At 40.1% G+C, this 19,694-nt stretch overlaps 1 protein-coding gene across 1 annotated transcript; it reads left to right on the top strand.

Annotated features, from left to right (window-relative positions):
• Window positions 1-3,188: 3,188 nt before the first annotated feature.
• arhgef33 (Rho guanine nucleotide exchange factor (GEF) 33) lies at window positions 3,189-18,546 on the top strand. Its single transcript, XM_075485132.1, has 17 exons — window positions 3,189-3,358; window positions 7,169-7,212; window positions 9,091-9,255; window positions 9,731-9,852; window positions 10,017-10,102; window positions 10,207-10,329; window positions 10,891-11,017; window positions 12,877-13,009; window positions 14,471-14,578; window positions 14,742-14,834; window positions 15,540-15,688; window positions 15,795-15,884; window positions 16,004-16,179; window positions 17,230-17,681; window positions 17,775-17,978; window positions 18,086-18,225; window positions 18,359-18,546. Exons 1-17 carry the CDS (start codon window positions 3,307-3,309, stop codon window positions 18,486-18,488), a joined length of 2,394 nt encoding a protein of 797 aa, XP_075341247.1. The 5' UTR covers window positions 3,189-3,306; the 3' UTR covers window positions 18,489-18,546.
• Window positions 18,547-19,694: the final 1,148 nt, after the last annotated feature.

The raw sequence follows: 19,694 nt of genomic DNA, 5'->3' as shown, positions 1-19,694 counted from the left end.
TTTTGGTCAGTCTAACATGTTTATCTGCATTTAAAAAGTCTAGTTTTGGTCAGACTACACAAAATAGTGTCACGTAAACATGTTTATTGGTGGAACAATAAATTCTGGATTATGCCAGTAAAGCCTAAAAGAAAACGTGAGGACACATTGAATTGCTTTGTTTACTTATCTAAAGTGCTTTGAATTGGCTTTTTGTTGTGAGTTGGCATTGTATAAATCAAACCGAAGTGAAGTGACGTATTGATCTGGTCACACAAGATACTGAAAGCAAGGGTTCACCATTTACAAACTAATTACAATGGCTGATTTTTATTAATAGATTAATGACCATTTTTATGTGTATGTTACTTTGGTACTTGGGTGAATAATGTTTTTGTTCATATGCAGAAATCTTAAAACATCTACAGGGTTTTCAAACCTTCAAGCACAACTGTTAAATGCGTGCTACCTCAGGCACATTCACGTTCATGGATTTAAACTTTTCCGGTTTCATTTTTACGGCACTTACAGACACGGAAAGTGGTTATGGTCAGGGCAGGACTTACTTGGCGAGAACTGATGCATGAAATCCAAAAAATGCACACTGATAACATACATGACCTGGCATGTCATTATTATGCCATTACAGGAAACCAGTCTAGACGAGTAGATTAAGCAAAGATGCACAGCCTTCCTTACCGTGTCAGTTTGTGCTTCAGTGGTACATATTAGAAAACAAATCTGTTGTGAATGAAATTGCATTGCCGTTTGTATTTCTGTATTACTAACTGCTTGGAGATCTGTAAGCAGTTGTCCTCTTTCTTCATAGGATAACCCAGCATTGTCCGTCTGCCATCATGACTTAAGGAAAGAGATGTGACTTTCCTTCCATCGTGATCCTCATTGTTCCTGGTCTCTAATTGTATTAAAATCTGCACAGAGACACAACAGATTGCTTATTATAACTGTCTGAGGACAGTCTGATGCTCTGCTGTAATCCTTGTGCAAGAAAAACAATCTGCACATGTAAAGTTTACAGGAATAATTTCTCTGCATCACATTTTCATCGAATGTACACCTTCACAGTAAAAATAAACATAGTATACTTGAGTGTCATCACAGAACATAAAGAATATTTAAAGAGTGAATACCTAAAAAAACTAAAATATGAAACAAAGCATTTGGCACAAATGGTTGCATCTTCTGACTGTGGACAACAGTTAATGATTAGTTCATGTTATACAGAAAACACATTCAGATATATTAAAACAGAGGATTAATGACAGTTGAACTTTAAATGAGTCTGAAATTTAATTGATTTGGCAGCTCCAGTAGGCACAACGTCAAGACTTTCTCTGAACTTATCTTTTGGTAAATAAAGCTAGTTTTGTTTTGTTTTTGTACAGAAAAGAATGAACTCACACACTCACATGTAACCACAGAATCAGATGATGTGTGGGAATTATGTAACATTTAAACACAGGTTTGCTGTTGCGATGAGAAGCAGCTGAGCTGTTCGTCTCCGGGCGTATTTGTCTCAACCGCAGAGAGAGGGACAGAGAAAATATCATTGCAATTCTTGGAAATATGACGAGAGAAAGACGAGCAGACACACACCGAAAGACTTTAAGTGCGGTGACAGAAAGACGTGGACAGAGAGGCACAAACTGTCAGCAAGAAATGCTACAATGATTATTACTCACACCACACTTCAAACTATGAGCTGTTGCTTTGGATATTTAGTTTTGGGGAATTTGATGCACACATAGATGAAGAGTGAGGGGGGAAAAAAAGCTGCACGAGTCGTATAAAACGTTTATGAACTGAAAGCCGCTGCCCTACAGACATATTTTATTACATTAAATCAGTTAACAGGGTCATTGCAGCACATAAAACTCTACTGGCCTTCTGTAACTTGGAGCATCTTTTTATTGTTAAGGCCTCCATATGTATGAAACATGCAATACAACACACAGAGTTTATGAAGTTCCCATGCTAAACCCACTATTCACGCTACTGCCACACAGCTGCTACTGAAACTGAAACAGCAGGTAGAGATAAAAATGTAGGTCTTTTAATCCTTTTGAAAAAATATTTCCACATACATTATGAACATTTGTTAATGCTTTAGTTATAAATGTAATACTGTACATGTGGAAACAATAAGAGTTGATCTCCCGTGTTACTGTGGGAGCTGCTCACTCAGTTTCATCTCTGAGATTCAGTTTCTTCATCTTCTCTCTTGCTTTGCTCTGACACTTCATCAAAGTCCCTTTTTTCTCCTTCTCCTCCATTCTACCCTTCTTACTATCTTTATCAACACCCAAAAAACAATCTAATGAAGCATGGCCTCCATTAAATAATACAATTAGCTACATTTTTTTCACCATGCTGCTAAATTATGTGAAATTATTATGGGATCAGCTGCAGTGAATGTGGCTGAAACAGAGGCTGCTATAGGATTAAAACCATTTTTCTGTCCACATTCTTAGCTGGGTCGCTCACCTTCACCTTCACACACTCAGTCGAGCACTCTGCCCGACGCTCCACAGACCCAGACAACTTCACCTGAGCTTGCATGCCTATGCCTATGTTAATGAAAGTTTCTCTATGAACTTTCAATCATGTGAAAGTTCACACACTTCATTTTGAAAGCCACACACTCCCTTCAGGAAGTCGGTAGATCCAGAACAGAGAACTTTAAACACAACTCTAAACACTATGATTAGAGGATGCAGTGTATGTTGTGTTTAGAACTTGTCGCACTGCCCCTACATGGCTGGAAAAATGACCGTTCTGGGGTTTTAAATGTATCCCTAAATTTGGTCAAACAGCATATTAGCTCTTTAACTAATCTGGCAAAGGAGGAGAAGACGGGACAGAAACACAATACAAACACATGCATCAACACATGTTCTCTGACACTGCAGCTACACGTGGCCTTTAACTGACACTTTACGAGTTCTCCGTAATAACTGGCTTTTCCAAGTCTGCGCAGCTGTGTAAATCCTCCTCATTAGCAACCAGTCACGCCTCCTTAAATCTAATGACTTAGCTACAGTATGTGACTGTATGATGAACAAATGTCTCCCTCTCCACTCCTGATCTTTACACCCTGTCCTTCTACTCCTCTGAAGACAAGGAGCTTTTTGTACAGAAGGGAAATCACAGGACTCACATGCTTTGGACGGGAGAAACTGAGTGATCACAGCAAAAGATACGCTTGTTCAGAGGGGGAAGAACACCACTGAGGAGTAGACTGAAGTTGTTTTGGGCTGGACAAGGACGTCAAGCACACTGGACCAAACTGAACAGGACTACCTAAACATGGAGAATAGCAACACAGAAACAGAGGAGAAGACAGAGGGCCCATCGAAAGGTAAAACAGGTGTTCGTAAAAAAAACAACTGGAACTTTTTCAGTAAGATACTCAATGGTTGTTAGTTAGAACTGAGTTAGTTATTACTGCAATTAACTGATTCTTTAGGCCATGAAATATACAAAAGAATAAAAATGTACCCTGTCATTTCCCTGAGCAAAAAGATAGGACCAAAGATTTCAGACATGATCTTTAATACTGAAGGTTTATCTTATAAGAGATTTGAAACGGCAAGAAACCGAATCTTTTCATTCAAAGGGATCGAGCGAAAGAGCTCCAATCGGGTTATAAAACATTCCTGAGAAAAATGAACCTGACCAATATTACATCTGAGGACTGGTGCTGAGGATTGCAAACATTTTCAAACAATAAATCAGCTGATATATGGTTTGTTTGATGACAGGATCTCTCACATATATTTTGATGCTTTTTACATCACTCCCCCAAAGGAAACTCGTACAAAATCAGTCACTTGTTATTTAAGATCAAAGAGGATTTGAGACAGCCTATCTTTTGTGCAGTTAGTGAACTCAACATCTGCTGACAACATTTCTTTCCCCCTCACTTTGTGCATCAATCTCGGCGAGGTCAAAATTAATGTCGTTTCAGGGCCTGACTTTTCCTTTCGCTAGGTACACTGAATGTCGAGTAATCATGGACTCAATATGAAATGAAAAGGCCCCCTGGGGGCACATACATGGGAGGCTTAAAGAACCATGCAGATACGACTTGTAGTTGTCTCCTACAGATATTTAACATATCTTAACCGTTTGAGGTCATTCTTACATCTCTTTTTGGTCTATGCCTTCAGTTTTTACAGCATTGTGTCTCTTATACAAAGTCTAAGCATCTGTAAGGTTATTTTATGTCGCAATTGAGACATTTGGTGTGTTACTTTGGTTATTTTCAACCTCTGAGTAACCATTTTCTGTAATTTTGCTTTTTTAGAATGCATCATTTTCCTTCTTTGTGGTAACTTTACCTTTCCTTATCCAAGTCTCTTCTGTATCCCTCCTTTTTTGTGTGTATATGTCTCATTGTGTGATAAAAATCCTGTATCTGTGATGAGAACTCCTGTGTCATTTCCTGGTTGGCCCCTTCAGTTATATTTCTGTAAGCATAGCAGACTTGATGCATTTTGACTCATCACAGCAGTAAAACAGCAGGTTGTCCTTCATTAATGGTAAGGTTAAGGATGGCAAAGCACCACCAAGGCCAACTCTAGCTAAATACCTGCTATTGTTTTTAACATTGCATGTCCTTGGTGAAAGGAAGCAATCCCACGAGGCTCCACTGTACATTTATATGAACTTATCTGCTACTCTGCATTTGTAACACACAGCACAGCGCAGGAGTTTACAGCCCGGCCTCACTCCACAATCCTCCTTTACTGTGGCAGCATTCAGATGATGCAATGTCAAAAATGCATGGTTAAGTTTGGATATAAAAACAAACATTCATGGTTTTAGTTTATGCCTCACCATAACCACGTATTTTTCTATCACTCATTCTAAACAACTGCTGGTGCCAGAAAAGTAGAAAAGTGACTGTGTTTGGGAAAATGTTGAGTTGGCCGGGGCCCAAACTCAGGACTGTTGCATGCCAGTATGTGGATTACATCCCCACCAACTCGCATACGGTTTCTGCAGGTGCAAAAAGTGGCAAACGCAAACTTTGTGACAGGATTCATTTATTGGCCAGAAAAAAGTATCCTCCCAGCTTGCGCCATACTGTGCATACTGCACACTGTAAGACACTGAAGACCGCTCATCTATATGGGTTCATGTTTGGTCCTGTTGTCATGAGACAAAATATCTCGTCAAAAATGTCTATTGTGTGACATCAACACTTGAACATATTTAGGCATTGCTGTACTGCAATTACATTTGAATTATTGGCACATGTCGATCCAACTTACCTTTTATCCTTAATATTTCAGTAGAAAACAGACCGTGTAAAAACAGATAAACCCAATATCCATGATACCGACTGTGTAGAAAATGAACAGCAGAAGCTGCAGGGAACCTCATGCGTTTCCTTTTACCTCCTATTAATTCTCTCCGAGGCAACGATCAAACACTTTTTGGAAGTGAAGTTCGAGGTCAGTCTGGGACATTAGCATGATGTGACAACTCGACGCCAACTTTCTTGCTGGAGCTGATTTGCCAGGAGAGATTTGACACACTGTCTGTTCCTGCAGGCAGAAAGACTTTCATTGTTGAATACTGTATATTCCGCCCTTTGCTCTTTCAGCGTCATGCGGTATATTGTGCCGGTGGACTGAGTCAATTATGCATGATAATATATGTTAAATGGACATTTGAGCGGACCCTCTGCAGATCTGACTGCCACCTCGACCTGTGCTGTAACATTTCCACCACAAATTGAGGCATTGTGCTTCCATACAACCAGTCAACTGTCTCCAAATGCACTGCAGTTAAACAAAATATTCATCTTCACATTGCTAACATGAGCTGAAACCTCAGGAACCTCACTAACAGCAATTACAATTGCCATAAATTAAACAAAGATTGGCATAAAAGGCCACTAGACATGAAAATGAAACAAACATCATGTTTAGTTTGAAAAACCTCTCTTCGCTTTGCGGGCAAGTGTATCGCTTTCACATGACTGCTGGAGCAATCTTACGCCGTCCTAACTTCTGAGGCATAAAATATTTATCATGAGCTCTGCTGCAAATGATTTTATCACTCACAGAGACACACACCGTACATCGCGTATTGTTCCGCTAACTCTGATTAAAGTCTCAACCAAGAAAGTCTCGAACACGTGCACTCAGATTAAGACTAAATGTACGGTAATATCTTAGGTCTTTTGTGATGTTGTGGTTGAGCAGACAGCTCTGTGTTACTTAAATGTCACTTTGTATAGAAAATGTTGAAATGTTTCTACAGTCCTCATATTTGAAGCGTTTGTGACTCAAGAGAACAACCGTACTTTGTTTTATAAGAGCAAACGGACTGCATTTAGAAGGAAATACCGGGTTTGAATGAGGCAGAGTTTCACATGATTAAAACATTTCTACTATGATGTCATGCACAGACTGTTTACAGACGATGGACAGAGCAACTGAACAAGCGCCCATTGGTTTGGGGACAGCTGATTTGAAGCCACGAGTTGAGCATTTGGTCATTGCTATCTTTGTCTTTTTGATCCCAGAAGCGACCATATGCAGACAAGAAGTTGGACTGATAATTGAAACCGGACTGAAGAACAATACATCTATTATTCTATAATTGTATAAATGATTGCCAGCGCACTGATCAGAAGGATTAAATTTAGCTAATGATACTATGATAACTTAAGGGAAGGATTTATTGGTATTACATGACAGAGGATGATGCTTTTTGATTGGGAGTCTTCAGAACTTTTTTCACAGCAGTGCCAAATGTCAAAATGGCTGCTGTTGTAAAACATCTATTGGAGCTGAAGTTGTTTCACAGCAGAACCTAGTGGCCATCAGTGGAATAGCAGGTTTCCGGTGCATTCTTGCTGACTGCATCCATCTTTGGCTTCAAGGAATAAGAGCTAATCCTCCAAATAAAGGCATCAGTGATCCCCAAATCCAGAGCTGATCATTTTTTAAATGTTGTAAATGCTTTCCGAAAGAAATTAAGTGAGTGTATAAAAAGAGCCGAAACAGCAGATCCTGTCGGTATACTAAAATTTGAAAACATGCCATATATGCATGGCCGTGGATAAACTGACATTTTCACATAGCCTATAAGTAACTAATTTAACCATTTCAAATTTAATTAAATTTAATTTTGTTTTCATTTCATTCTCCAGATACCAAAGAAAACGTAGAAGAACCAACCCTGGAGACTGCTCAGGTAATCAAGAACTTAATTCACTTCATGGTTAATTTGATTTACACCTCGTTAAAAAAAAAAAAAAAAAAAAAAAAAAAGCCAGTAATTACTGTTTTATGGACAAGTCATTGCAGACGAAATTGGCAGTCACCAATGAAATAAAATCACTCAGTCTCTCATAAGTCATGCCTTCCCTCCATCTATCAAGAGTTCCTGTGTAAACATCTCTACATGGAAACATTTTTGTTTTATGGCTGATCCAACTCCAGTCAGCTTAAAAACATTTCTGGATTTTAATGACAGAGGATGTGATCTTCTGAGGAAGTCACAGAAAAGTCAATGGTTAATCTAGTCAGAAATCCTCTTGATATTTTTGGATTGAACAGCTAATTTTGAGCTCACAGGATGTTCCAGTTTAATTCAACATGAATTGTTTTGATATTTAAGCTAACAGTACATTTAAAAAAAATAAATAAATAAATAAATAAAAAATAAATAAATAAATAAAAAAAAATATCCAGCTCACAGACTTACATAGCAGGACACATTTTCACTGTAGTAATTGTTCAACCTGGTTTCCCCTCTTTGGTAACATATCAGCTATAGGACACATTGTCATAGCGAGGCAGAAAACATTTAGGCATTACGTTTTCCCAAACTTAACCAAGTACTTTCATTAGATTCATTTAAAGCTTCCCGAAGCAGTGCAGCAGAGCAAAGCAAGTCAAAACAAAGACTGAAAGTCAAAATGTCGACAGGAAAAAGGGAAGTGAAAAATATCCGTCTCCAAGACTAACACAAGTTACCTGCTTGGGAGTCTGTGTTAGTTGTTAACTATGCAGGACTATGTAAAGACGTTTTCCTATCGCTGCTTACTGTTGGTGCAGCTGATGCACAACTTACTGATAACTGATAATATGCAGCAGTAGAGCAGTTCCTTATTCATCAGAATGTGATACCCTCTTTTTGTAGACCAATAGACTAAATCAAAACAACTTAAAACTGTTTACATGCTTGTTTTTTTTTTTACATGGAAACTGAAACACACAATGGAGATATTCAAACATTTGTGACAAAAATCACACTTCATCAGAAATCAAGCTTTTTCGTCTCAGAAAGACTGCAATGGTTCACTTATCATATGCTCTGATGAATTTAGATCCATTTTTGCATTTAAATGCCAATACTGTCCACCTCTTTAAAATGGGCCTGACATGCAAGTTAAAATGAGCTCAGATTTAAACAAATATCCAGACTTATGACTCATACTACAGAGACTTTTCAGATCTGCAGCCTCCAGGTGTTCAGATGTGCCAGAGCTCTGTCAGCCATCAGCAAGGAGGAACAACCAAAGGCAAACAGGACAGATGCTCTATTGAGTCTCCTGCCTGATGCCTTTCACATGACAGAGAGGAAGAGCAACACAAAGATGGAAAGATAGGACAAGAGGGAGCTGCTCAACCCATGTAATGTTCCCATGAGCTGATTAAGTTATTCCCACAAGATAAATTTAATCTGCAATACATGACTAAACTAAGAATGGAACTACAGAGAAAAAGGGAGATGGATACAGAGTCCACTGCTGGTAGGAACATTGTAGGAAATGTTGACATTGAATAAAGGCAGACTATAGATGGCAAATGTCCTCTGCTGGACCCGAGACACCAGATAAAAAGTATGATGAGGTCTACGTGACCAAAGTAGGCTGTGGAGGAACCAGAAAACTCATGACTTAAAACTGGAGCCCCAGAACCATAATTGCAGTGGCCCTAAAGTACCAAATGCAAACTTTAAACTTTATAAACATGACTTCCACAGTTATTTTTGTCCTTTTAACTTAAACCACACGTAAAAACACTCCTGTAGACATCACGTATTAACCTGTCCCTTGTGATGCAGCTGCAGGGCCTCCTGGTTGAGCTGCGCGAGGGGATCCAAGCAGCTCTGACAGAGCTGAGTGTGCTGCGCCAGAGGGACCAGGATTTGGAGGAGAAGCTGCAGGCCCATCAGACTGACGTAGATGATAAGATAATGGGCCTCAAGAACTCACTCAACACATTCAAGGTGCTGGAGTCACAGAAAAGCAAAAAAAAAAAAAAAAAAAAAGCAAAGCAAAGCCTATTCTTGGTGAGGCGGAGCTGACTCTATAACATAATTTAGAACATCTGACTGAAACTCTGTAGAGACTGTAAACTAATTTAATTTATCAGACCGGAAGGCAACTATTTCAGAAATTCCCACAGTAGATTAAATACTTAAACATGACTTCTTCAGTTAAATTTTCCTTTTTCAGTTTGAACCACCATCACGTTTGCTTGGCTTTTACTTAAACCTTAGGTTGAACATGTCTCAGGTAATTTTCTCAGCTGCTCCAGGAATTTATTTCACCATCTGGCATCATAGGAAACTGGTAAAAAAAAAACAACTCATATCTGGTTGTTATAGCAGCGGAACACAATCAGGACAAACCAGCAGATTTCCCTTCTAAATCTGACCTTGTGCCTCTGCAGCAATTAGACTGATAAAAATCTGCTTGCAGGAGGAGCTGAATGTGGCATTGTTCCACATTAAAGATGTGTCCAGCAGACAGAGGGGGATGGAGAAGAGGATAGAGCTGCCGCAGGTGGAAAACAACAAAGAAATCATCTCAGTTCCATACAGGTACAACTGCAGGCCTGATGTCTTTGATCTGGCATGGAGGCAAACACATAAACGGTGTTGTGTAACTTTATCTCATTAAACTGTGCTGATGTGTCCAACAGCAGAAAGGGCTCCAGGGCCGATGTTCTAACGGCACCGGGGGACGACCACATCTGTGCACACAGCCAGTTAGAGCTCAGTGTTTTTCAGCACTATTTTTCCAGCCTGCCACAGAGCGAGTCTCCGCAGAGGAGCAGCTCGTCTACACAAAGTGAGTCTGCGTCACGATCACATTGAGCCACAGCCATAAGTCAGGATGAACATGGCCGACGTATGGCTACAGTTTTTACTCACATTGATGTCCGTGTGCGGCAGCCTCGACCTCCGAGAAGGAGACTCAGCAGCAGCAGAGAAGTTGTCCATCCAAATCTCCAGTGTGGGGAGAGAGGAGTAACAACAGAGATGAGACGGACATCCCCGACAGTCAGACTGAAAACAGTAAGAGGGACACTTGTAAATATTGATATTGCCACAGCTAATAATTAATGAAGTAGTTGGACATGACTGTAAAGTTCTAGAAAACAGCTGGGAAGCAGGGGGACACGGGCTAGGCCTCACTTTGCCCAAAATTCACCAACATAAAGTATCTTGTTCTTTGAATTTTGCCATCCCAGTCAAGTTTTCAGGTAGAGGATTCTGGGTAATAGACTTTTTAATTTTTTTTAATCTTAAATGTGATTAAACATAAGACACAGACTTTGTGGTGTTAATAAGTGGATTGTCTTTGTCAGAACATATAGTTCCTCCTGTTTGCAGGCATCTTTTTTTAAAATCTAAATGCTATATTCAACATGTAAAATGGTCACAATACAGAAAAGACCATTTAAAGCCCATAACAAAGAAATTCATCTGTTTAAAAATGAATATCTAGGGTTTAACCTTAATTTACCACCTGCTATTGGCTGATATGTAGCTCATCGCAGATAATTGGCTGGTTTGCATCAAGTAGATGTTAAGTCTTGGGAACATTTAAAAAAAATCTGTACTTTGTATGTGCAGATAAGAGACAGAGAGCAGCGCTGGAGCTGCTGGAGTCGGAGAGAGTCTACGTGTCCCACTTGTCTCTGTTACTGAAGGCAAACATCTCCTTCAACGGATCAGAAACTTTCCCTTCCAAGGACAAACGGTAACACACAAACAGAAGGGTTGCATCTTTCAAACTCTCACAGACATAAAAAAAATTAAATAATGAAATTATTAATTAATAACTAAAGAGGATTATAGATTGTTTTCCTCATCAGAGGTCATGTTTCTGTAAAAAGAAAGCACACCCTCTTTCAGGTTCTAAGGTCTTATATACCACATTTAAAGTTTTGTCAGTTTGCTGGTCAGCACATGTGTGTTAACACAATGCCAAGGAGAAGAACAACAATGTTAGAGAAGGGATTGTTGCTGCCCATCCATCTGGAAAGGGTCCCGAGGTCATTTTCAAACTATTTGGAGTCCATCATTCTACAGAGAGAAAGATTATTCGCAAGTGAAAACCATTCAAGACAGTTGACAATCTTCCCAAGAGTGGACGTCCCAGCAAGTTCACCCCAAGGTCAAAAACCCAAGAGCTACATCTCAGACTCTACGGGCCTCAGTTAGCATGTTAGAACATGGCAGCACAGCTTAGGTTTGCAAAAATTTATCTTAACAACCCACAAGACTTCTTGAACAATGTCCTTTGGGCAGATGAGACCAAAGTGGAGATGTTTGCTCATAAAGCACAGCAGCACGTTTGGAGGAAACCAAACACAGCATATCAGCACAAACACCTCACACCAGCTGTCAAGCACGGTGGTGGAGGGCTGATGATCTGGGCTTGTTCTGGACCTGGACACCTTGCAGTCATTGAGTCCACCATGAACTCCTCTGGATACCAAAGTGTTCTGGAGTCAGATGTGAGGCCATCTGTCTGACAGCTAAAGCTGGGCTGAAACTGGCTCATCAACAGGACAAAGATCCCAAACACAGCAGCAGATCTACAGCAGAATGTGTGAAAAAGAAAAGAATCGAGGTGTTGCAATGGTCCAGTCAAAGTCCAGACCTCAACCTGACTGAAACACTGTGGTGGGACCTTAAGAGAGCTGTGCATAAACCAATGCTGCAAACCCCAATGAACTGAAGCAATGTTGTGAAGAAGAATAGATCAAAGTTCCTCCACAATGATGACACTAAAAAAAACATCACACAGAAAATGATTACATCAAGTTAGTGCTGCTAAACTGGTTCTACAAGCTTGTGAGTCATGGGGTGCAACTTCTTCCACACTTGTTTGGAATATTTGTTAAATCAATATTGACATTGTGTAATATGTCATGTGCTGTTGTTCATCAGAAGCTGTGTTTGCCTAATTTTAAGACCTGGTAAGGACCAGACAGATACCATATCCTGATACTTCCAACCTTTAAAGAGGGTGTACTTTCTTTTTCAAATGACGAAGATAGACTCTCAACGAGTTGAAAGAATGACCCTGACCACTCTAATCCTATCTGACACACACGCACAGACCAGTACTCAACAGAATATATTCCCAAAGTGCTTTCTGATCTAATTTGAGAGTTTACGGTGAGGGGACAACAGGAAATAGATAAATTAAATAAAAGCAGGTTATAAACACCAGCGAGACAGAGCTCTTTTAAAAGGACTCTACACTGCTTGTTAATGTAATCACTACTTAGCTTCAGCGCACGTGTTACCAATAAGCAAAAGCTCCAATGAAATGGTGCCCCAGCTAAACTGGGTGAAATGGCATTTGAAAATAACAGCATTTAGGTTAACCTGCTGCCAGATGTCTCACATAAGTAGGTGAAAAAGACGACTGCCGTTACGTCTGGAAGGTTAAAAGTAAAACCAATTTGTTTCTTTGCCGCAGCAAGGCTCAATTTCACACATTAAATAAATGCCTTTGTCCACAAGTAAATGTAAATAACCACATTCTAACAAGGGCAACGCAACAGATTTCATACGTATGCATTTTCTTTTTCTTGTCTTCTTTAGCCCATTTCCCAGTTCTTTAAGGTTTCTAATCCAGCAGCACCTTGAGCTCCTTCATACTCTCCAGGAACGTGTGCTTAAGTGCCAGTGGCAAGGCATCATGGGAGATGTATTCATGAGGCTCACCAGCAAAGAAGTAAGCTTGGAATCACCCTGCAGAGAAACATGTCAAACATGTTTGTGCTGATTTGGGTTCTGGTGTATGTGAATGAACCCAGTTCAGTTGCTGTTGGGAAACCTGCACACCCTCTGTGAAATCTGATCTATGAAATTACATTTTACTTTGCTTTTTGCAGTGTTGAAGATAAGGACTTAAAAATGTGTGCTCGTCCTTTAGCTGAATTCCCTCCTTTTCTACAGAAACTCATTTTGGTGACAAACACGATCACTGTCGTATCAAAAACTCCAGCTGATCAGTTAGTTCTGCCTCTTGTATTTTTCATGCTTTGCTTCCTGTCAATTAAATACTAGAGGAGTTTTTTTGGCACCATTCATAAAATAATTCTGGTTTGTAAATCAGAAGCTCAGTGGTTCAACATCCTGTCTTTTCAAGGCTTATTAGGATGGAGAGGTCAAAAATATTCAGACCTTTATAACAAATCTGAATTAGTTTGGCAGCAATGACGGACTTTAAATAAAATTCCAGTGGAGCCACGCTGAGAGCTGGAATACAGATGTTGTACAAAGAAAAGAGTGGTTGTCATTAGATTTGTACAAGATAACTGATGGCAAAGAAGGATGCTGAGCTCTGCTTGATTAAATTACACTCACCAAGACTTGACCTGCCACAGACAGAATTAAATAAGATTTTATTAAACCCCAAAGAGAAGTTATATTGTTGCAGTATAAAAAATTAAGGACGAATAAATCAAATATAAAAATCATTTGAAAAACAGTTGGAAAGCCGGAAGTGCAGCAAAGAGACAGGCATGGTTGAATCCTCCAGAGGTTGCCATGAATGCATTTGAGTGTTGCGTTTGTAGCCTGGCAACAACTGAGCTGATGTCACATGCAGCACTGGCTCTCTTTTGGTAGACAACACAGATGGAAACTCATAGCCAACAGTTTAATATCCAGGGAGCAGAGATGCTCATTCACAGGAAGATGTTCAGAATTCTGCCTGTGTAGCCTGGACTCTGGAATATGTTCATGGAGGCGCGTCTCAGTAAATCACACCCCAGATGTTCCTGCTGTTCCTACATCAGTGCTTCAGGCTTGTCCATTTTGTTGAGCTCATATTTACAATAATCAAGGGAAGAAAAACTTTCTCTCCATGTTGCTCATGCCCCACACCATTTCTATCTACATTCACCTGAATCTAGGGTGTTATTCCAGGCATTACTTGGTCTTTGGTAAGCTCAGTCAGCTGCTCTCGCATTCAGAAAACAAATCTCCCGTTGGCACAGTCACTCAACATTACCAATGTTAAATATCACCAGAGTTACCAGCAGAAATCCCTTAAGCAGCACATCATCCAAACCAGTATGGACCAGACTAGTCTAAACTTTAAACTGATTTGAACGGGAGAGGAAGTGTGGATGGTACATAAATACATAAAATACACAAATAAAGACAACATGTCTCCCTCACTTTTCAGAGTGATTTCCTGGACTTTTATGTGTCATATCTGAAGGAGCTTCCAGATTGTCTGTCAGTTGTCACCATGCTTGCTTCCAGCTCCATGAAATCTTCTGCCTTCGTGGAGGTAAGACTGAGTCAATGCAAGATGCGACAGTATAAAAATGTTAGATAAAATGATTTAGGTAAGAAATAACGCTGCAACATGACAGAATATATTGCATACAGCTGTTGTACTGACTTGCTTTCCCTTTCCACCTGTACCAACTTCTGCTGCTTGCTGCCATCAGAGTGAAATACTGGGGGATGACTCCAAACCCTCCCTTCACACCCTGCTCCTTCAGCCAGTTCAGAGGATCCCAGAGTACCTGCTACTGCTGCAGGTGGGACCAAAATTCTCAATATAATACTGATGACGAATTCTGTTTAAGGAGTAACATGATTCATATTGATTAGTCCGTGTACAAATCCTTGCTATTTATGCATTGAGCTAGCATGTGGTATAATTTGTCAGCCAGAAAGACAGTTTGTTACATTCAAAAATCTACTACTTTTTCCTGCTTCTAATTTCCATGCTAAGCTAACATCTACTAGCTGTAGCTTTAAGCAGTACTATAATACTTGATCTTCAGAAAGAAATGATATCGCTGCAGTATAAATTAATGAGGAATAAAAGTAAAAATAAAATGAAAATCGGTTGAAAAGTTGGCAGAAAGGCGTGGTTGAAATCACTGGAGTTTGCCATGAATGCATTGAAGTTTTGCGTCTGTAGTTTGGCAAAAACTGAGCTAACTAAATGAAACAAGATGAAATTTTGTAAAAAAAAAAATTGAATTCAATTTTTTCAATTATTATTATTATTTTTTTAATTTAATGATTAATTAATTTAAACAGATTGTATCACAAGATCTAAAGAAAAAACAGAACATGACCAGAGCCAATGTAGCTTTTTCAAGCATTTAAAATCCATATTCAACGGGCAGATATGAGAATGGAATGTGGTACGTTTTATGAGAAAGTATGCAAATTCTTTAAATGAAACAATAAAAAAAATAAAGGATAAATACAAAATGTGTATCTGTGTGAAGGGACTGCTTAGGCAGACAGATGCAGATCACCCAGACTACTACCTGCTGCTGGTGTGCATCCAGCAGTTCAGGTCCTTCACTACGCAGTACCACCATCTCCTCCAGCACAACCAGGAGCTTCTGCTGCTCAACCGCAAGGAGGCAAAGAGGTTAGGATCATCACACAACAGTAAAAGGTTCAAATAAACGTGTCCCTTAAAACTCAGAACCTGTATTGAGAAGATGTGAGTTCATTGTTCTGTGCACCACCAGCAGGTCTACCATGAAACAGCTGCTAAAGACCGTGGAGAGTGGGATTCAAGCCAACAACATTGGCTCACCATATCCTGGCGGCAGTGCCGTGCTGTGAGTATTTACTCTGCTGTCCAACAACTTTCAACTGCATCAATCCATTTGTCTTTTTGGCATAAAAAAACACATGTTGCCACTGTAATTAAGGTTTATGAATCATTTATTCACCACAGGGAGCATGCCAACATGGTGAAGCGCAGAAAGCAGTGTCTCTTGGAGCAGATCCAGTCTCATCGTTTCCAGGACTGGGACCATGACCAAAATCCTGAAAATCACTGTTATGACTCAGAGTGGCAGCCCCAGCAGTTCTTCAGCCCCGACCTGGACTCACGGAATCAAAAACAAGCAGGTCTGGTGTCACAGAGGCTTTGAATTACTGTAACAGATCAAAACTGTGTTTCATCCAACACAAAGCGTCGACAGAAAAAAGTGATTGTTAGTTATAGAAAAAGCACATAAAACCATCTTCTTTGCATTTCTGAAACTCACAAACCTAACCAGCATGCTCGCAACAAGGCAATTTGTGAGGTGCGAGTGTCAAAAAAGAAAAATGTTTAGGTATACAGTTTAAGATATTCTTCTAAACCACTTTTCAATTTTTTTTTGTTTTGTGGTGCAAGGGATTGTGGGATGGAGAATTGGTGCTGAAGGAGATTTTTTAATGCATCTTTTTTTGAGCCAGGAGTGACCATATTTGGACAAGAGGGTGAAGCGTGAGTCACATTTGAAATCTGATGGGACAAACAAATCTCTTCAAGCCTAATGCCGACCTAAAATCAAAATGGTTTCAAAGCATTTTAACAGCAAACTTACAAGACATGAATTTAGCTAATGAACCCGTGACATTTTTAATGGAAGTATGCTGAAGCAAATTACATTCTAATAGACACCTTTTACATTTGTTCTATACTTTCAAGCAAACTCTTTTCTTTACATTGCTTCACTTAAGTTTCTTCCAGCAGTTTGACACCTTAGTCACTGCATGGAAACAGTTATGGCAATCCAGCACATCCAAAGAAATACACCAATGTAACCGTTGTCAAAATATGTCAGCTTCAAAGCCTGTGTGCAAAAGGGATAATGTGAACAAGTATGCTGCTGGCAAGTATGTCTTTTGTTCAAGACCCTGCCAACAAAGGGCTTTGGCCAATCTCCAGCCTGGTAAAAGGGAGGTCAGCTGAGTTGTTACATCCTGAAGAAAAATAGAAGACCTGATTCTGATGATCAAAGCTGAACAGAAGGGGGTACAGTTTGTATCTATGGGGCTTCTAACCAGGACTTTTCATGACATTGCTTTGTGTGTCCCATGTGGGAATCAGCAGAGACAGAAAAGGCAACCCATTTCTCTTAAATGCATTTGCCACATAAATCCGCCAATTAATCACCCTTTGGCTTTCAGGTCTGGGCAGTATCCCAGAGAGTGAGATGTCGGATAGATCATACCAGCACCATCTGCCCTCCAGACCTGCAGAATTCCGCCAGGTTCAGCCGGGCTCAGCTTTGGCTGACGCTCTTGGAGAGTTCCTCCTTCCCCCGGACCCCCCCGGGATGGAGAGCCTCTATGACGAGGACGAAGGCTCCCTTCATGATGCATCTCTGTTCAGCCGCTGCTCATCCGCCTCCTCAGATTCTTCCATTGACATTGCCTTTGTGAAGTGCCCCAAACCCCCCTCAGCATCGCATCACGCCATAGCCACGAATGTGCCGACAACTCGTGATGTCTTTGGCAACGGTGGCCAAGGGAATGGTTATAGCAAACTACCCAAAAGGGGCTGTGCGTCACCAGATGAAGTTGTAATGATGCATCGCAATCTGCATCGCCCGCTTCAGGCCAGCCAGCGCAAGAGTAAGGTGAGGGTGTTTGTGAGCGTTTGCTTCAGGTATAAGCACTGTCAAGTCATTTTTTACATGTTTACAAATCAACATGTCTTCTCTGTTGTTTAGTCATTGAACGGCCTGCAGATGGAGAACACAGTGGGTGGTATAGATGGTGACCACCTCCACAGGGTGGGACTGGGCAGCCATGCAAAGCTGGAGCGTCAGGGTAGTAAGGGCAGCAAAGGGTGTTCCACCCCGTCTCATAAGGTCCACAGTCCTCTGGGAAACACCGATAAACAGAGCTCAGATCTTCACGGGCTACTCAACATTGTGAGTTTCAAAAAGGATGTGAACATATTAATTAAGCGAAATGGTCTTGATCTTCTTCTCAGTTCCAAGCTTCTAAGACAAATGAAACATTGTTTTAACCCCACCAGGACTCTGGCCTCCAGTCATGGGGGGATGAGTCAAAGTGGAGGAGTGGGACGGAGGAGAATAACCACACTCAGTTCAGCGAGAGGAGCCGCAAGGACAAGGGAGGCTTTAGGAACTCGTTCAAGAAACTCTTCAAGAAGAAGTATGTATGATAATGTAGCATGGAGATAATGAGGGGAAGAAGCAAAAATCGCTCTTTCTTTATAAGGAAACTCAGAAAGAAAGGTTCTTCCATTGTAAAGCTACTCTGACAACTTTCTCTGTCTTTCTAACAGAAGCGGTGATGAGAAGAAGGACAAAGGAGGTGACAAAACACCAGATATTCAAAACAACGGGGAAAATGAGACACCAGGGAAAAATCCCAAACTGGTCCACCTGGAGATAAACCGTGGCACCGCAGTATGAGTTATTACACTGTATACATTTACACTGCTGTATAAATGTTTTATAAGCCATTAAGCTAAGCAACTTTTCCTATAAACAAGTCCTGCGCCTGGCCTTCACTGAGGTAAAGCACTTGATATGGTTCTCTCTTCTTTCTGGTTGAATTTTGCTCGTATCTGCTTATATTTGTAATTATTCTCTGCTCAATTCCCCCACAACCAATATGACACAGGCAGTAAACATGTTTTGGGCTGACTGTCCATTCAATGGCCTGTTCATTCCCTTACTGTAAATAACCATGTTCTACGATTCATTTTCTTTTAGTTTTCCAGACTACAAACTTATTTCTGTGCATTTTCGACCTTCATTAAGGGTTTTGTTTGCACCCTAACTCATATGGAGCCTCTCTATGCAGCTTAATATTAGTCTATTAGTAGGCTTAATTTCTTAAGCTACAGAATAACCAAAATGATAGTGTAGCATGTACTCAGGAAAACAATATTAAGCAATTATAATATGTATATGTTTGTATGCGTTTAAGCATCCTAGTTAAAGGAAAAACACAAACGTTTGTCATTGTAACAACTATTTTTATGCACTGAACTTGTGTTTAGAGCAGCATTTGCCCAATAAAAGGTTCCCACTGAGTTTTTGTTCTGTGGCTGAGATGAATTTCTCCTACTTATGATAACTAATACTAGAAAAACTAATTGTATTCCATGCTAAATTCTAGAAACAAAGAGTGTCATGTGTAAAGTTGTAGGGATTTATACTCACAGTCAGCAGTTAGGAGCCGTTTGGTCCTTTTCCGCTACGATAAGATTAAGGGAACAAACAACATTCAAATCTTTCCCAGATGCTTATTAAAGGCAAACATCGCATAAACCTGGTTCTTACTGCCTGCCAAGAAAAGTTGATGCGCTTGGTTTGTCGCGTGCACAGTTCTGAAAGTTGAAACCAATGATTTCATTATTAGTGCACCATAGTGGCAAGGTTAATAAAAAAAAATAGCACTTTAACTGAATCCAGTCTTGGAAACATACCAGCTTCAGACATTTGAAATACATTTTCAGGTCCAGGGTCGGGAAGGATGGAGACACTCTAAGGAGTCAAATCTCTCAGGTTAAGACAATTAAATGGCTGAGAGACCTAAAGTCACTGCTAATGCAATTATGCGCTGATGTAATCATGAGCTAATCAGCTAAATTTTCTTTTTGGAACCAGGAC

This window comes from Odontesthes bonariensis, chromosome 2 (assembly GCF_027942865.1).
Source record: "Odontesthes bonariensis isolate fOdoBon6 chromosome 2, fOdoBon6.hap1, whole genome shotgun sequence".
Taxonomy (NCBI): domain Eukaryota; kingdom Metazoa; phylum Chordata; class Actinopteri; order Atheriniformes; family Atherinopsidae; genus Odontesthes; species Odontesthes bonariensis.
This window is presented reverse-complemented; position numbering and strand designations above follow the sequence as displayed.

Bases quoted from the DNA above. Each gene is read 5' to 3' on its own strand.
- arhgef33 (XM_075485132.1), top strand. From the start codon at position 3,307: ATGGAGAATAGCAACACAGAAACAGAGGAGAAGACAGAGGGCCCATCG. The intron at 10,103-10,206 runs GTGAGTCTGCGT...CGTGTGCGGCAG, and splicing joins GAGCAGCTCGTCTACACAAA to CCTCGACCTCCGAGAAGGAG. The intron at 15,885-16,003 runs GTGAGTATTTAC...TATTCACCACAG, and splicing joins CCTGGCGGCAGTGCCGTGCT to GGAGCATGCCAACATGGTGA.